This window comes from Peromyscus leucopus, chromosome 10, assembly GCF_004664715.2.
Source record: "Peromyscus leucopus breed LL Stock chromosome 10, UCI_PerLeu_2.1, whole genome shotgun sequence".
Classification (NCBI taxonomy): Eukaryota; Metazoa; Chordata; class Mammalia; order Rodentia; family Cricetidae; genus Peromyscus; species Peromyscus leucopus.
The window spans coordinates 86562410-86580140 of NC_051071.1; the positions used below are offsets into that span (position 1 = coordinate 86562410).

A 17731-nucleotide genomic window follows, 5' to 3' on the forward strand; every position below is an offset into this window, starting at 1 on the left:
CCGCTTGCCTAATCCTCCTTCCAGAGAGTCTTACCACAAGCTGCGTGCCTGTGCCACAGTTCTGCCTCCGCTTCTGAGCCAGCCACTCATTTCTATTAACTTCATCAGTCAGTATAGAGGCATCTCAGGTCTACAGGGATGGGTTTCAGGGCCCCAGTGGTTAGCCAAATTCATAGATGCTGGAGTCTCTTATGTAAAAAGACGGAAGTAACACTTTCTTGAGAAGCTACAACCCACGTCTTGGTAAAATCAAGAATCCCAGCCTCACTTTAATATGTGTTGTGATTTGAAGGTGAGGTGTCCCCTGTGGGCTCATTGGAGGAGTTGCTTGGGAAGAAGTCAATCCTTGAGGAGGAAGAACTGACTGGAGGAGGTAGGTCATTGGCAATGGGCCATGGAGGCTTCGTTGCCTGGCCCCATTTCCTATTCTTTCTCTCTGCTTCCTGAGTGTGGATGGGGTGTGACCCACCAGATTTCTGCTCTTGGAAAGATGCAAATGCCTTCTTGCTTGCTGCCATGTTTTGCCCACCATAATGGGCTGTATCACTCTGGAACTGAAAGCCGTACATGTGGCATTCTGGTGTGTAGGTGGGGATTTCAGTCTAGACAGCAGATCACCTCTGTCCTACCAACTGCTCTCCAAATAACCACACAGAGACTTATTCTTAATTATAAATGATTGGCTGATAGCTTAGGCTTGTCTCCAGTCAGCTCTGATGACTTAAATGAACCAATTTCTGTTCATCTATGTGCTGTCTGAGGCTCGTTTACCTCATCTGTGAACTTCCCTTGTAGCTTCTTTAGTATCTGGCTCACCACACCTCCAACTCCACCCTCCTTCTTCCCAGCATTCTCTCTGCCCTGAAAATCTTGCCTAGCTATTGGCCCATTAGCTTTTTATTAGCAATGAGAGCAATGCATCTTCACAGTGTACAGAAGGATTTTCCCACAGCACTGGTGAGATAAAATATTTACACAAATTTGCTTAATTAGGAGAACAGAATTGTAAGACAAATTACTAAATGGTCTTATTAATAATAAAAAAAAAAAACCAGAGCCAGATATTGGGGTGAAGTTGAAGATCAGATAGACAGAACAAGCCACAGCCAACCTCACCTCGCCAACTCCTCAGCTGATCCTATTTCCTCAGACTGGAAGCCTCTGAGTCCTCACCCAAAAGTGTCTCCCCTGAACTGCTGCTAAAAAGCCTCTAGTTCCTGGTCCTCTTGTCTTAAGAGCTTGAGTTCCTGTTTCCTCATGTCTTATATACTTTTCTGTGTCCTGCCATCTTACTTCCTGGGATTAAGGGCATGTGTCCTTCTCAAGCTAAGACAGGAGATCTCAAGTGCTCGGATTAAAGGTGGTGCTACCACGCCTGGCTCTGTTCCCAGTGTGGCCTTGAAATCACAGAGATCCAGATGGATCTCTGCCTCCTGAATGCTAGGATTAAAGCCATGTGCTACCACTGCCTAACCTCTATGTTTAGTATAGGGGCTGTTCCGTTCTCTGACCCGCAGATAAGTTTATTGGGATGCACAATATATCAACCACACAGAATCATTTGGGAACGTAATTTATTTTAAATACATTTTGTCATTTGTGTGTGGGTATGCTCATATATGTTTATGTGAATGTGTGTACATGCTCATGTGTATGCATGTTTGCATATGCACATGTGTGTCTAGGTCAGAGTTTGACTTTGATATCTTTCTCTATAGTATTCTACCTTATTTTTGGTAGGATTTCTTACCATCTTGTAGCCCATCGATTCGCCTAGGCTGGCTGACAGTTGAGCTCCAGGGACCCTCTTCTCCCCGCTTTACCAGGCTGACTTTATAGATGTACGAACTTTTGATGTGGATGCTGGGGGTCTACATTCAGTGTCCATGCATTCACAGCCAGCACTTTAACCATGAGGTCGTTCCCATAGCCCCTTTCACTGCTTTTTTTTTAAAAAAAATTAAAGAAAGTATATTTATTATTGCATTATTAAATGTCATATTAGAAACCATGCAGAAGTTTAGCAAAATGGTGAAAAGAAGTAAGCCGAAGCCTGAAAAAGTATCTATGAAAATAACCGTCCTTAAGGGAATATTAGCAACAAAATTAATAGGTGAGATGAAACTGAGCAGAATCACATTCTAATGTGTCTCTAATGCTCATTATCATAAAAGCATGTCAAAGGGTTCGGAGGCCACCCCACTTAGAACTCCACATGACCCCGTCTTTCTGCGACAGAAGTGGTTAGGGGTCCTTAATAAAAGACAGCCACAAAGATAAAAGGCTGGTATCATAGCTCCTTGGGAGCTGTGATAAAAAATGAGGCCAGTACTTACTCTTGAGAAGGAGATGGAAGGTGAATGTGACTGTGCAGATGAAGTTCAGAGCCTAGAAATGACATGTGAAGGGATGCTCTTCAAGGATGGACCAGTTAAAAAACAAGAGGCGTGAAGCAGAGCACACAGGGCCTTAAAGAATGTTATTAAAACACTGCAGTTCAGGGATGAAAATAATGACTAGAGCTGGCTGTGGAAGTCATTGTTTAGGAAGGAGGCGTTTATTAGGGATGCTGGTAGAATCACAGAACACAGTGGGTGTTGAAAGTATGAACTGATCATATTTTTATAAAGAAATTCCATTTTCTACCCTCCCAGACAATCTCACAGCGACGAGGCAGGTAATAGGATACTCTAGGTGGCTGTTCCTTCATTCCTGGGAGTCAATCAACATGCGGTTATTCTTAGAAATTCTAATTCATAAATACACGCCTAAGTACCGCCTGCCACACCAATATAGACAGATACCCATTAAAGGAGAAAATTACACTTTGCTGACTATATAATGATTAGAAAGACGTAAATAATCATCAGTCTGGTTGATCTGGGAAGAGACCATCAGTCAGTTTGTTCTGACGCAGGACTTTCTTTGTCAAGCAAAAGCAAGGTCCGTGTACATGAAACCTACATTCCCTGAGCCATAGCGCTTTATGAGTAAAAGGTATTTCTGTCAATTATAGAAAATTACATACTTTTGGAAGCCTGTTATTTCATTTCTATTTGGAGGATATTTTCGTTGTCTGATCTTTGGTGATCTCTATGACTCATTTTTCTTTTTATCTTTCCAGCATCCGCAAACAGCTCTTGGGATCTCACAAAGAGATCCTACTAAACTCTCTCATCTCTGCAAAGACATCTTGCTGGCTGCCTTTGGTATCCACAACTAGGCACTGCCGTAGCCATCACCACCAGATGCTAATGCTACCATTGAACATTTTAAGGCAAGGACAGGTTTTATGGGGTCTTAACACAAGGCCCTCAGCCACACCTGACTTTCCCAGAAGAGAGGTAGGGAGAATGTCTCTCTTCTACTTTGGGTGTTATTTTGTTGTGTGGATAGCAAACTAAAGAAAAAATGGCACTGCCTTATTTAGGAGAAATGTCATGTGTGCATATCTCTTTCTACAGGTAGATGTGCATATATTTACATATAAAAGAGGAAGAAGATGTGAGTCAATGGGTCGGAGCAGACGGTCCTGAGCACACTGTCCTTTCTCTCTGACAGTGACTCAGGTGGGTGGCTGGTTGACCAAGGCATTTCCAGTCCTTGCATATGCCTCTCCCCAGGATGGCTTCTCAATCACAGAAGCAAATATGTGGGCCCTGGCCCCCCACTGTGAGTGGCTGCCACCTTGCTTGCCAACCTTGACCAGATGTCCTCCCTATGCTGATTCCCTGCCAGTTTCCTTCTTCCTGAACACTCACCAGAGGTTATTTGTTTGTGTATCCTGCATTTGGTGTAAACAGCTTAGATGCAAGAATGTAGAACATTGGGTAGTGAACTTCTGCCCTCCGGGGATCCTTCATTGTGCTGTAAGCCTGTATTTAAAGTTTCCTCCCTCTTTCAATAAATGGCATTCAGCATTCTGCTGTGGCGAATGACTCGCTGTCTCTTGTCTCTTATTTTTTAATCCACAGCCCCTCACTCGGACATGGTGAATGGGTAGCAGTTGCGCAGGCGTTACCACAACAAATGGAGGTCCTACCGAGATCCGAGAAAGAATGGACACTCTTGGAAGGCCGGCCAGCATTTTAAAGAAAAAAGAAAAAGGTAAGAGTGAATTGTCATGGGTGCAAATAGGATGGAGCGTGGCCCGGGCAGGCACCGGCAATAGAGCCTGAGCACTGGGCGGAGCCAAAGCTAAGCTGCAGCCTCAGCACGCGCCAAGAAGCAAGCAGAGGCCAGGAAGGGACTAGCACTAAAAATTTAAACGGGCCCAACTTCTGGTAAAAAATGGTTTCGGTCAGGACATGGAATGCTAAGTCAATGCTGTTTGAATAAAGGATGTTCTGTTCTTTTGATTGTCTTAATAAATGTTTGGATGAATGTTTGATTCTCATGGTAGATAAACTAAAGGAACAGGATTCATAATTTTGAACTATATATTAGGTATGCTCTTGTCTGTTGATCATTACTGGAAATTTGGCTCTGATACTCAAAAGTATTACCTAAAGTTACCTCTTCAAATCCTATAGAGACTGTATTTAATGCTTTTATAATTGGCATATGTAAAAAGGACCATAGAAATAGAAGCTGGTGATAGAATTGCTTAATTATTATTGCTTTCATATTTTAAATGAAAAATGACACCTATTTGTAGAACTGGAGGCTTTGGAGGTACAGAACAAAAGGTGTTTTTGACAAACAGTTATCAATGATAAACAGCCTAAATTAAAAACAAAATTATATGGCATTGAGATTGGAAGATTATTGGATTCTATTGCTGGATATATCTATAATTTCACAAGAGTCCTGAGATCCCAATTGGCCCCTTAAAAATTTTACCTCTAACCTAAAAGGTATCGGCACAGCTCAGATACCATTACAGAGCAGGCAACTTTTAAATTGGAAGGATGAAGAAGGTCATGCAGGAACTTTTCAACCCTTTGTGCTACCTGACATTCCAGTGAACTTGTGGGGAAGGGACGTGTTAGATGGTATGGGAGCAGTGCTTACTACACAGCCTGTACAACAGATGCTAAAGAGTCAGGGCTACTTCCTGGGTAGAGGCTTAGGGAAAATGTTGCATGGAGACCCACTACCTGTAGCAGACAAAAACTGTGTCACTAGAGGTCCTGGGGATACTACAGGATTAGGGTCTTCTCCATACGGGTCACTACACAGCAGCCTTCGATTATACAACCAATAAAAATCACTTGGAAAAGTAATGACCCTGTATGGATGGAGCAGTGGCCCCTTACTAAAGAAAAATTGGAGGCTGTGAACACATTAGTTAAGGAACAGTTAGATGCTGGACATATCATTCCTTCCACTTCACCTTGGAACTCACCTATATTTGTTACTAAAAAGAAGTCAGGAAAATGGAGGCTGTTACAGGATCTTAGAGCTGTAAATAAAACCATGCTTCTCATGGGAGCAACACAGCCTGGCTTGCCTGCCCCTGTGGCAATTCCTAAGCATTGGCACTTAATTGTGGTTGACTTATATTTTATGGCTGCTAAAAATAAAAAACTTGTTTTTGATGCCTTTTCTAAATTACAAGAGGTTCTTAGCCTGGCTAATTTACAGATAGCCCCAGAAAAGGTACAGGTATCTTTTCCCTATCATTATTTAGGTCATGAATTGTTACGCACAGGCACATGTCCACAAAAGATTACTCTGTGTATGGATCAGTTGCGCACACTTAAGGTTTCCAAACCTTTCTGGGAGATATTCAATGGCTCTGGCCCACTTTAAAGATTCTTTGTATGATGTCTTAAAGGGCGACCCTGACCCTTTATCTCCCCGTGAATTAACAGCTGAAGGGCGTACAGCCCTACAACATGTGCAAGAGGCCCTGGACCAGGCTCACGTGCGTTATATAGATCTTTCTTCTCCCTTATTGTATTTGATATTTTGTTTTTCTCATTCACCTACTGGAGTGTTTTGGCAAACAGGTCCTAATCTGTGGGTACATTCCCCAGCTTCTCCAGCGAAAACCATTACTCCTTATCCACAGGCTGTTGCTCAGATTATATTTAAGGGAATCAAGATCAGTGTTCAAACCTTTGGAAAGGAGCCAGATATTGTGGTGACCCCATATACCCAGTCTCAAATAGCATGGTTGCAAGCTAATGATAATGATTGGACCATATTGACATGCTCCATGCAGGGTCGGTTTGATACTCACTACCCCTCCAATGATGTGTGTAAATTTTTTAAATTGCATCCTGTTATACTTCCCAAGACAGTACAGATGACTCCTATTCCTCAGGCCTGTGTAGTATTTACTGATGGCATTTCACGTGGTTTTGCTGTGGTGGTTTCTGGTAACATCGTGAAGAGAATGAAAGTCCAGGGCACTTCTGCCCAGATGGCAGAGGTACAGGCGCTGTTGCTTGCTTTACAGATGTTTTCTGATAAGAGTGTAAATATTTATACTGATAGTCAGTATGTGGCACATGCCATTATGCCTTTGGAGACAAGAGCCTACAAACCATCTATTTCTCCCATTCATGAATATTTACTGCAAGTACAAGGACTCATATAGTCCTGCTCACATAACCTTTATGTGGGCCATATTAGAGCTCATACTCAATTGCCTGGACCTCTAAGTGAAGGTAATCAGAGGGCTGACGCCATTACTCATATGGTTGTCACATTAGTTGTTCTGCCTTTGAAAAGCCTATTCAGTTGCATCAACGTTATCATCTCCATGCTGGATCTCTTTGTCACCACACAGGCATAACCCGGGAACAAGCCATCCAGATAGTTAAATCATGTTCTATTTGTGTTGAATTTTTGCCTGTAGCAGGAATCTTAAAGGTTCTTATTAATAAAATCAAACCCGAGGCAAGTTATTGGGGTCCATGCTGGTAGATCAGAGAGACAGAACAAGCCACAGCTATCTCACCTCACTGGATCCTCAGCTGGTCTTGTCTCCTCAGACTGGAGGCCTCTGAGTCCTCATCCGGAATGGGTCTCAGCTGAATTACTGCTCAAAAGCCTGAATGCTTAACCAGCCAAAATCTTCTAGTTTCTGGTCCTCACGCCTTATATATCTTTCTGCTATCTACCACCACTCCCTGGGATTAAAGGCTGGCTTTCTGGGATTAAAGGCGTGTGTCACCATGCTTGACTATTTCCAATGTGGCCTTGAACTCACAGAGATCGAGAGGGATTTCTATCTCTGGAATGCTAGGATTAAAGGTGTGAGTGCCACCATTTTATAGCCTTTGTATCTAGTGGCTGTCTGTCCTCTGACCCCAGATAAATTTATTAGAGTACACAATATTTTGGTGAACACAATACCACCACATTTGCCTGTTCCTCATTTGGGAGTTAATTCCTGAGGACTTTTACCTAATCATTTGTGGCAGATGGACGTCACACATGTGCCTTCTTTTGGAAAATTACAATATGTTCATGTATCTATTGATACATAGTCCTCTCTAATTTTTGCTTCTGCCCATTCAGGAGAAAAGGTTAAGGATGTAAAGAATCATTGTCTTCATGCTTTTGCCTATATGGGAGTGCCAAAATGCATAAAGACTGATAATGGTCCCGCCTACAGCAGTATGGGATTTTCAAAATTATGCCAAGACTTTTCTATCATTAATAAGACTGGTATTCCTTATAATCCTCAAGGACAGGCTATAGTAGAGTGCTGCCATCGTACCTTAAAAACATATATGGCTAAAGTAAAAAGGGGGGGGGGAGCTAGGGGCTCATCTCTCCTCTCCACATTCTATTCTTTCTCTTGTTTTATATATTTAAAATTTTTTATTGGTAGATTCTGCTGGAGTATCTGCTGCAGATAAGCACTGGAGGGCTCCTGTTGCAAATCATCCTCTGGTGCAATGGAAGGATCTTTCTACTGGCACTTGGAGGAGATCCAACCTGGTGTTGGTGTAGGCCCGGGATCTGTTTGTGTCTTTCCGCAGGACAATGAGGTTCCTCTTTGGGTTCCTGAGCGCTGGGTGCGCCCTGTGGCTGCTGCTGAATCCCAACATGGCAGAGAGCTATTGAGCCTTGTGAAAAACTATCCCCTTCTGATGCCAATGGGGATTGAGAGCCCAATACGGCCAGCCTTGGCAAACATTAATGTAAGCCTAGGAACTGTAGCCATGCGGTTGGATTCTTCAGAAGGTAATGTATGGAACTTTTCTCAAAAATATAGACAACATGTCATGTAGACACCTTGGCGAGATTAAGGATGACCCCTAAGGTCACTGACCTCCATTTGTTAACAGTACCATGCCAGCTAAGCATTTTTCATTTTCGTAATTCTCTTCAAGCTGGTGTAGTACCTACCTTTTCAGGAATGACTCTGTGCAACTTTTATCGACCTCCTGAAATTCATCTAGCCTTTTTGAATGTAGCCATTAATGAGACCATTAGTTCTGCTCCTTGTTTGCTTTTTTTTTTTTCCTTTATGGTTCTTAGTTGTTCTTTTGCAGAGCTGACAGCCTAAGTCATGCTGGGATCCAGAAAAATGGGCCTTGGCGGTTTGTGTTCCTGGAGCTGTGTCCATGCCAGTGGACGTGGCAGTTAGACACAGATGATGCTCACATGCTCCAGAAAAGACTCTGACATCGTTGTTGCCATTGTTGCTGTTATAGCAGTGGTGGTCACTGCTGCTATTATTTCTGGGATTGCTATTTCATAATTGGTTACTACAGCTAGCACAATGGAGACCCTGGCAGCAAAAGTAGCTACCACAGTTAGTTAATCTTTCATTTTATTGGGCATGATAAATTTAATTCTACAATTATACATTTAAATTGTCTTTGAAAGTTGTAAAATTTATAAAACCCAAGTTCCACTTGCCTATGGGATACCACCTTACAAGGACTCCAATTTGTAGTAAGGCTCACTAAGGAAGGGAATGGCTCATTTGCCTTTAGCCTCCTGGCTATGGGTGGGTTAGGACTTCTGTTGGTCTTTTCTGTGTCCCACAGATTGCAAGCCCAGTGCCACTTTGAGATCTTTGGCAACAGTTACTCTACAGCTCACGTGGTTGAGTCTGTATGATAATGAGTATTTAGAGACGGGTAATGCTTGGGGGGCAGTCATCAACCTAAGCCAGAGTGCCTGTGTGGCCTGGGCAGGTGTCTCGATGACGGGTAAGGTGACCTGCTGATGTCCCACACAACCTAAGTCAGAAGCTCATTTTTTAGTAAAAAGGGGGGACCTGTGGGCCCTGGCCCCCACTGTGAGTGGCTGCCACCTTGCTTGCTGACCTTGACCAGATGTCCTCCCTATGCTGATTCCCTGCCAGTTTCCTACTTACTGAACACTCACAGGAGGTTCTTTGTTCCTGTATCCTGCATTTGGTGTAAACAGCTTAGATGCAAGAATGTAGAACATTGGGTAGTGAACTTCTGTCCTCCGGGGATCCTCCATTGTGCTGTAAGCCTGTATTTAAGGTTTCCTCCCTCTTTCAATAAACGGCATTTGGCATTCTGCTATGGTGAATGACTCGCTGTCTCTTGTCTCTTATTTTTTAATCCACAGCCCCTCGCTCGGACATGGTGAATGGGTAGCGGTAGCGCGGGTGTTACCGCAACACAAATACATGTCTAGATTTTTCCCCCCTTCCCTTCCTCCCTTCATTTCTGTCAGAATTGTGAAAACATCTGTAGCTCACAAAGCTTTAGCCATCCAGGTAGAAGTGAGAGGATTTCTGGCTGAGTGAGGACTCTGAAAATTGAAAACATTCCGAAAGGAGTAGGTGGAGAAGGCGCAGTGGGAGGCAATGGAGGAAAGCGAGCATGACTCCAGGATTCAGAGCAGCCTTGTAACTCACACCTGCGTTTTCTCAATGCTTAGTCTCGTCCACATTTCTAAGTTAATTCTTCAGTATTTCTTTTTTTTCCGTCTCACAGTCTGATATTTCTTGTTAAATGGGATCAGTTAGATTCCCCAGAAATCTTTAAATTTTTTCACACTTTCGATGGCTAATGAAATTTCTTTTTATTTCTGGGGCAGTGATGAAAATGGAACATTTTTGCCGAGGAAGAGAAAGAAATCATTTTTAGCCCTTTCCGGGTTCCTTTCCATCCAGCTTTATGTCACAATGTTTATGTTGGTGGTTGCCTGCATCTTTCATATATAATTTTTCATGGCATACTTTCCCCCCGGGGCTATAACTTGCCATTTTAGCCTCATTAAGCAGATTGTTTCCACAGATGTTTTAGTGATGTCAACGTGGCTCCATGTTGTGAGCCATGGAGCATCAGAGGGCTCCATTGTGTCAACTTTGGTTACTTTGCTCTCTGGAAGCCAGGACTACATAGCCTCACAGGGCAAGGTGAGGCATGCCTCAGCAGTGAAGGACACCATGCAATTTTCAAGGTCTGAATAGCTTTCTGTTCTCAGAAAGAAACTTTCCCTTGTGAATGTTGGTGGCCTAAGCTATGTCAACATTGGCTGTAAGTACCAAAATTAAGAAGGCTACAGCTTCTCTTTGTCACCTTTAAAATCTACTGGCAAAACACCTGTGCATTCAATGAATGTCCTACCAAATTTCTAAAGGAAATTTTCAATAGGAAAAAGCAACCCTAAAATTAATGTGGAACAATAAATGACTCCAAACAGCCAAGACAATATCAAGAAGAAACAAAGTAGCCTGGCGATGGTGGCGCACGCCTTTAATCCCAGCACTCGGGAGGCAGAGCCAGATGGATCTCTGTGAATTCAAGGCCAGCCTGGTCTACAGAGCAAGATCCAGGACAGGCACCAAAACTACACAGAGAAAACCAGTCTCGGAAAAAAGAAAGAAAGAAAGAAAGAACAAAGTGTGTTGATATCAAAATAGCTAATTTCAATGTCCTGTGTATTAGAAAGCATCAGTCATTCAAAATGCAAGCATAAAAACAGATAGGAAAGAATGTAGCCTGGGCATAGGTCCATGCAATTTCAGTCAACTACTCTTCAATAAAGGTACAATGAACACCCAGCATGGATAACAGTCTCTCCAGTAAGTGGTGCTGGGAGAATCAGACATTCACAATCAGAAGAATGAAACTGCCTTTTAAGTTAAGTATTTTGAGAGACCAGAGGCAAGGGTCACTGTGGTCCCCGTTCCTAAGGCCCCTTGCAATGTTGGTGCTCTGCCTCCAGGAGGCCTGGTGTGCCGAGCTTTGCTGTGCGTCATGGACGAGCACAATGTGGATTCTTTCATCTCCCTCTCTTCCCCACAGATGGGACAGTATGGAGACACAGACTATCCGAAGTGGCTGTTCCCAACTTCCATGCGGTCCAACCTCTATCGAGTCTGCTACAGTCCTTGGGGCCAAGAATTTTCCATCTGCAACTACTGGCACGATCCTCAACATGACGACTTGTACCTCAAAGCCAGCAGCTTCCTTGCCCTCATCAATGGGGAGAGAGACCATCCCAATGCCACTGTGTGGTGGAAGAACTTTCTCCGACTGGGCCGCCTGGTGCTGATTGGGGGTCCTGACGATGGAGTCATCACTCCCTGGCAATCTAGCTTCTTTGGTTTCTATGACGCCAACGAGACGGTCTTGGAGATGGAGGAGCAGCTGGTTTATCTGCGAGACTCCTTTGGGTTGAAGTCTCTCTTGGCCCAGGGGGCCATAGTGAGGTGTCCGGTGGCTGGGATCTCTCATACCACCTGGCACTCCAATCGCACGCTCTATGATAGTTGCATTGAACCATGGCTCTCCTGAAGATATCCTCAGGAATTCCCCAGCCCAGAGACCAAGTGGTGGCCTTGGGAAGCAGATGCCAGGCTCTGGCACGCCTGTGACCACCTCATCGCCCCCACACTGCCCCACCCCACCAGGGCTCCCTGAATCCTCCCCTCTGCTCCTCTGTGAATGACAAGTCCTGGTCCCCTACCTCATGTCCTCATCTGGGGACATCTCCATGCGCCCTCTTTCTCCCAGGGCTGAGGTTGGGAAGTGGGCACCAGGTTTCTAACGGGCTTCATGCTGCTGCTGCTCCTCCTCCTCCGGGTCTGGCTGTACCGGAGGAGAGCCCAGCCCCTCCCCACCACAGGGGTCTCCTTCCAGACCACTCAGGACATTTTTAGCTTCTGTTATCCCCGTGTTCCCTTTTTTCTCACTTCCCTGTCGCCAGCCTCCCAGCCGAGAGGGACGCCTGTAAGAGGGGTTCTGCGGTTCCCCTACGGGGACGGTTCCACTTTTGAAGTGTCAGTGTTGGGGAATATCTGTGGCCTGCAAGGCCCATCTCAGGTTTGGGGATCCCCCAGTCCCTATGATCAGTGTTGGGGTATCCCCTGGGAGCCTAGGTTCTTTGAGGCCCCAGGCCCTCTTTTTAACTACCCTTGAGCAGGTGTTCTCTGTATTTATAGAAATAAAGTTCCATTTCCTCAAAAAAAAAAAAAAAAAGAAACTGAATGATTATCCCACACCCCTACACAAAATAACTCAAAATGCTTTAAAACTGACTGGAGAATTTTAGGAAGTCCTTTAAAAATGAGACATGTAGTTGTAGCAGTAATGACTGATACAGTGATGGCTCGCTTGTTTTGCTCATCTTTGTTCTGCATAAGAGCGCTCTTGTGCTCTCAGAGGAGTTGAGATGCTGATGTAGAGGTCCAATCCTATTCAGAGTCCGGTTTCATTTTTTGCTATATATGGGTATCTGTTTTTATATAGTGCTACCATCTTGTAGCCAACAAATTGAAGATTTCCAACCCAAGGAGTGCTCCATTGAGACTTCATACCCATGCTCACCTCCTTTTACCCCAATACCTCCCTTAGCAGAATCTGCTCTTCATGACTGTGTTTTGTCTAACAAAGCTGTACACAGTGAGTCATATAGGATCAAGACTTTTGAAAGTAGGCATTGCTGTATAGAACAGTCTGTGTTCACAGCAACACTGAGCAGTACAAGGGTTCTCATACACTCTTTGTCCCACCTGCCCTGACATCCTTCCTCCCTGTCGACATCCCTCCTTACAATGGAAAGGATGGTTGTGATCTCTGCATCCATGAACCTACATTGACAGTCATTGCTACCAAAGCCCACATCCACATTACGGTTCATTCCTGTGCTGAAGCTCTTTTGGGCTTTGACAAATGCGCAATGACAGCACCACCATTTCTAGTATCACATGAAGTAATTGTGGCGTTCTAAACATCTTCTCCACTCTCCCACTCACGGGTTACTCTGCAATCTATGCAGCCACTGATTTCTTTCCTCTCAACTCTCTCATTTAGTTCTGCCTCCATGGTTCTACTCTCTCCAGAATGTTGTATGGCTGAAGTGGCACAGTACGTAGCCTTCTGGAGTTGGCTTTCTTTTTTCCGACAGTGATAGTTGGGAATACACTGATAATGTGCTGTGCACCATGGTATAGGTCCCTGTAAAGGTATACCACAATTCATTAAACCCCTCCCCTGTTGTCCTGGAGAGATGGCTCAGATGTTAAGAACACCTGTTGCTCTTGCAGAGGACCAGGATTCATTCCCCAGCACCCACATGGTGGCTCACAGCCACCTATAACTTCAGTTCCAGGGGATCAGATGACCTTATCTGACCTCTGAGGGCACCAGGTACACACACGGTACACAGACACATGCAGGCAAAACACCCAAACACATAAGTTGAAGTTTAAAAATCTAAACAACCAACCCTAGCCCCCAGATCTTTTACCTGTTGGACACATGGATGGAGGCTAGCTTGAGGGCTATTATGAATAGAGCTAAGGACATTCATCAATAGCTGCTTCTGTGAATATGAATTTTTATCTCACATGTCTACTGTCAGTGCTTAGGAGTGCGGCTGGCAGGCTGTGTAGGACTTGAAAGGATTTAGTTGATTTTTAGAGTTTCTGTGTGATTTTAAAGGCCCTCTAGCAACATGTGAGCCATCCAGTTTTTCCACAGTTTGGTATTGTCATTTTTACTTTTAGTTTATGTTTGATATGTAGTGAATCACACTGTGGTTTTATTTGTGTTTCCTGGATGACTAATAATGAATGTGGATTGTCTTTCATGGGATTGTTTAGTTCATGTGTCGTTTGGCCCTTCATGACTTCTGTGTTCTTTCTTTCTTTCTTCCTTCCTCCCTCCCTTCCTTCCTTCCTTCCTTCCTTCCTTCCTTCCTTCTTTCCTTCCTTCCTTTCTTTCTTCCTCCTCTTCCTTCTCCTCCTCCTCCTCCTCCTCTTCTTCTTCTTCAAGAAATACTCCATTGTATACATTTGGAGCACATTGTTAGTCTTCACTAGTTTATATTCTTTTTATGTATGCATATGGCTGTATATATATTCAGGAAATTGTGCAAATTATACATGCAATTTTATTAGTCATATGGGAAATAAGGATTGTCAAATTGGAAGAAATAATAAGAAGTGAAAGATTCTTCCATAATTTAATAATTAAGAATGAGAGGCTATGAATTTGAAAGAGAATGTGGAAGGGCTGAAGGGAGGAGAGGAGGGGAAATATTATTTTAATCAAAAATATTTTTTGAAAATAATGATGTAGAGACTTAAAAGTTGATTTACTTGTATCCCACAAGTTTTGATGTGTTATGTTTTCATTTTCATTTGAAAATTTTACTTTCTTCTTGATTTTTTTTGAGGACCCACCCATCATTCAGTAGTATGCTGTTCAATCTCCATGAATTGGTAAATGTTCTGTAATTTCTCTAGCTGTTGATTTATAGTTTTATTTATTCTTTCTTTTTTTAAAATACTTATTGTATTTTTAATAATGTGTATATGTGTGTGTGGGGGGGCAGGGCATGTACACATAAGTGCAATGCCTGACGAGGCCAGAAGAGGGCGTTAGATTCATTGGCCCTGACTGGCATTGCAGGTGGTTATGAGCTACCTGATGCAGGTGTTGGGAACTGAGCTTGGATCCCATGCAAGCACAACATATGCTCTCAACCTCTGAACCATCTTTCTGGCTCTGCTGTGGCATCTTTAAGGTCATTCCAGACTTTTCTTGATTTTAAAAACTACCATTAAAACAAAAGCAAAAAACAAAAACAAAACTAAACTGGTGCATCTAAAAGGTAAGGTGATGACCACGACCAAGACTTGCTAGGAGTTGTTATTTATTGTGGACTATTCTGAGCACTTTCTTCTGTGTTATTTGTTTGCACCACAACCCTGAGAAACGGGTATCATCTTTTCAGATAGAGAAACTGAAGCAGAGGGATGAGGGATCGGCACAGCTGTTCGGCCAGGGGTGGCACAATGACTCCTGAGGCAGAACTGTCACTCATAGAGCAGTAAGTGCTTGTGCTTCTGCCCCTCTGAAGGCTTGGGAGCGCTGCTCATTGGATTTGAGAGTACATTGTTCCAGCAGTCAGACTCCATAAGGTGGGGTAGAGGGATGTGTAGGGAAAGATGCTCAAAGGTTGTTACATACGTGCCCAGGAACGGACTTGCCTAAGCTGGCATAACAAAATAATCTAAAAATTCAATGGAATCATTATGATTTGCATTTCTTTTAGTTCTAAGTGAGATTAAATATCTTTTCCCAGGCTGGAAATACTCACTTTTGAGCTGTGGAGATGGCTCAGCCTGGAATGTGCTTTCCACACACGCATGAGGACTTGAGTGTCATCCCTGGAATCCTTGTACGTGTTGGGAGTGGTGGGGTACAGACATAATCCCAGTGCTGGGGAGGTGGGGTGAGGAGGACCCCTGGGGTTTGTAACCCAAACCATGAGTTCCCAGTTCAGCGAGACAGATTCTCTTCAGTGACAGAGGAGGATTCCCAGCGTTCTCAGCCTCCACATGCACACACACATACACGGGCACCTGGATACATATGTGTGCTTAAGTGTAAAAATAAAAAAGATGTGTCCATATTTTGAAAACTAATTTTATCATGCTTGCTTCAGATATATAACATGATGTTTTTAGACACAAATAATGCAGTAAATTAATATCTATGATCTTATGTGGTTACTCACTTTTTGTGGCAAGAGTACCCAAATATGAATATATACAATGAAGATTAGGAAAAAAGACCCCTAACTCTACCATTTACTGCGAATCCCAAATGCAGGCCGCTTTCATTACCTACAGTCCTCATGCTGTACGCTCCATGTCTAGACTTGTCCACCGTATGTACCTGTTGTATGTTTCTGGCTTAAGTAAACAAGGAATGTAAAGATGAAGTGTGACTATGTGAAAGCTCACAGAATTTTCTCCAAGACATCCTGGATGACCTTTAAAGAAGTTTCTTCTTTTCCTTTTTATCTGATAACCTTTACTTTGATAACACATACCTCGTTTTATACTAATTATAAGAAAAATGCAATAGAAAAAGATGATTATCTTTAGGATCCCAGAGAGCATATATTTACCTACTGTTATTTTTCCATGGTTTCACACCTATATACACAGGATTACAGTATCAATCTTTTCATAAGTGAGCTTAGATTTGTTAAATAGTGAAAATTAAAAAGTATTTTTTTTCTTATCTATCTGCCATGCTTGTATGTTCTGGAATGATCTACAAAGAGCTTGATGAGTTTTCAAAGTATGTCAGTGTGAAAGCCCATACTTGTCCTTAGGAAACTGTTGCTTTAAAACAATTGTTTTAATACTTTTATCATAGGAGTTCTTTCCCTATTGCTAGTGTAGTTTTCCTTCATTTTCAAGGTAACATTCATATTCAGCATGATTACATAATACGTTGTATTTTATAGTATATTATTTCTCCTTTCATGGTGTATTACTAATTGCAGGTGGATGTTTATAGTTCTGTGCTGTTCTCTGTGGAATGGTGAGAGTTACCTCATGTGGTGAAGGGCATTGGCAGGTGTTACAAGCCTCATGATCTGGGGGTAGGAGGGTTCTCTGTGCAGACCGTGAAGAGCAAAGTGGAGCATTAGCTCTAGATGGAAGAGTAGTTCCACCGCTGACACAGTTTTACAAAGGTTTCATCAAAGCCGGCGAAGCCGGGTGAGAAGAGAGACTGGAATATGATGTCAAGGGGAAAGTTGGCCTGGCAGTCGCCATGACAAATCTGAACTGTATTTCAGGGAAAAATTCCTGTTTGACTCCTCAAAATCTTAAGAAGAAAATGCAGCTAAAGGGCAGGGTGGGGATGCAAAGTTGGTTTCGGTTAAAGACGAGCCATAATGGTGGGCTGGTAATGGTTGAAGGTCATGTCCACTGTGGTGGCAGAGAAAACAGCCATATGATTATGTCTGTCAGGAAAGTATGAAAAAAAAAAGAGAAAGAAAAAGGAAAGTACACAAATTTATATACACAAGAGGGTGATTTCAACACCAGTAGTTCACAAGAGCAAGGGGGCATCAGTGTCTCTCTCCGCATTTTAAACTACCAGTTTGGCATTCCGAGCTCTGCTAAAGTCACATAACTACATCCTATTTGGCGTTGTCTGCCCGGTCTGTAGCCAACCTGGATATAACTTACCACACAAGCTTCCCACATGTTAAAGGATGATATTTAATTTAAAAAATCACTTCATAGTCTCACTTTCTTAGATACTTATGTTGTGGCATTTCTCCTTTATTTCCCAATGAAGAGAGGGAGGCTACTCACATGTGGACTTTTTTTTAGTGTGCATGTTTCATGTAGACTGTTTCTTTCTAGCAGGAATTGACGAAGCGCATTGGTTCTCAGCAGGGAAAGTAGGAAAGCTGTTATTCTTTAGAGAAAGGAAAAAAGAGCAAGGTGTAAAGCAAGGGTAGTCTGTTCCTCCCTCCCCTGGGCAAGTCCATCTTCTGTTCTCTATGGTAGGACATA

At 43.1% G+C, this 17731-nt stretch overlaps 1 protein-coding gene and 1 long non-coding RNA gene across 4 annotated transcripts in view; both read left to right on the forward strand.

The window, feature by feature from the left end:
* LOC114691775 overlaps window positions 1–3728 on the forward strand; it is a 62641-nt gene extending 58913 nt beyond the window's left edge. For all 3 annotated transcript variants that reach the window (XR_003734270.2, XR_003734273.2, XR_003734271.2), the window contains exons 3-5: window positions 293–373; window positions 3125–3344; window positions 3465–3728. This is a non-coding gene — a long non-coding RNA (uncharacterized LOC114691775). The remainder of the gene's footprint in view (window positions 1–292; window positions 374–3124; window positions 3345–3464) is intronic.
* Window positions 3729–10827: 7099 nt separating this feature from the next.
* LOC114691774 (lysosomal thioesterase PPT2-like) lies at window positions 10828–12377 on the forward strand. The gene has a single exon (XM_037209225.1). It carries the CDS (start codon window positions 11154–11156, stop codon window positions 11691–11693), a length of 540 nt encoding a protein of 179 aa, XP_037065120.1. The 5' UTR covers window positions 10828–11153; the 3' UTR covers window positions 11694–12377.
* Window positions 12378–17731: the final 5354 nt, after the last annotated feature.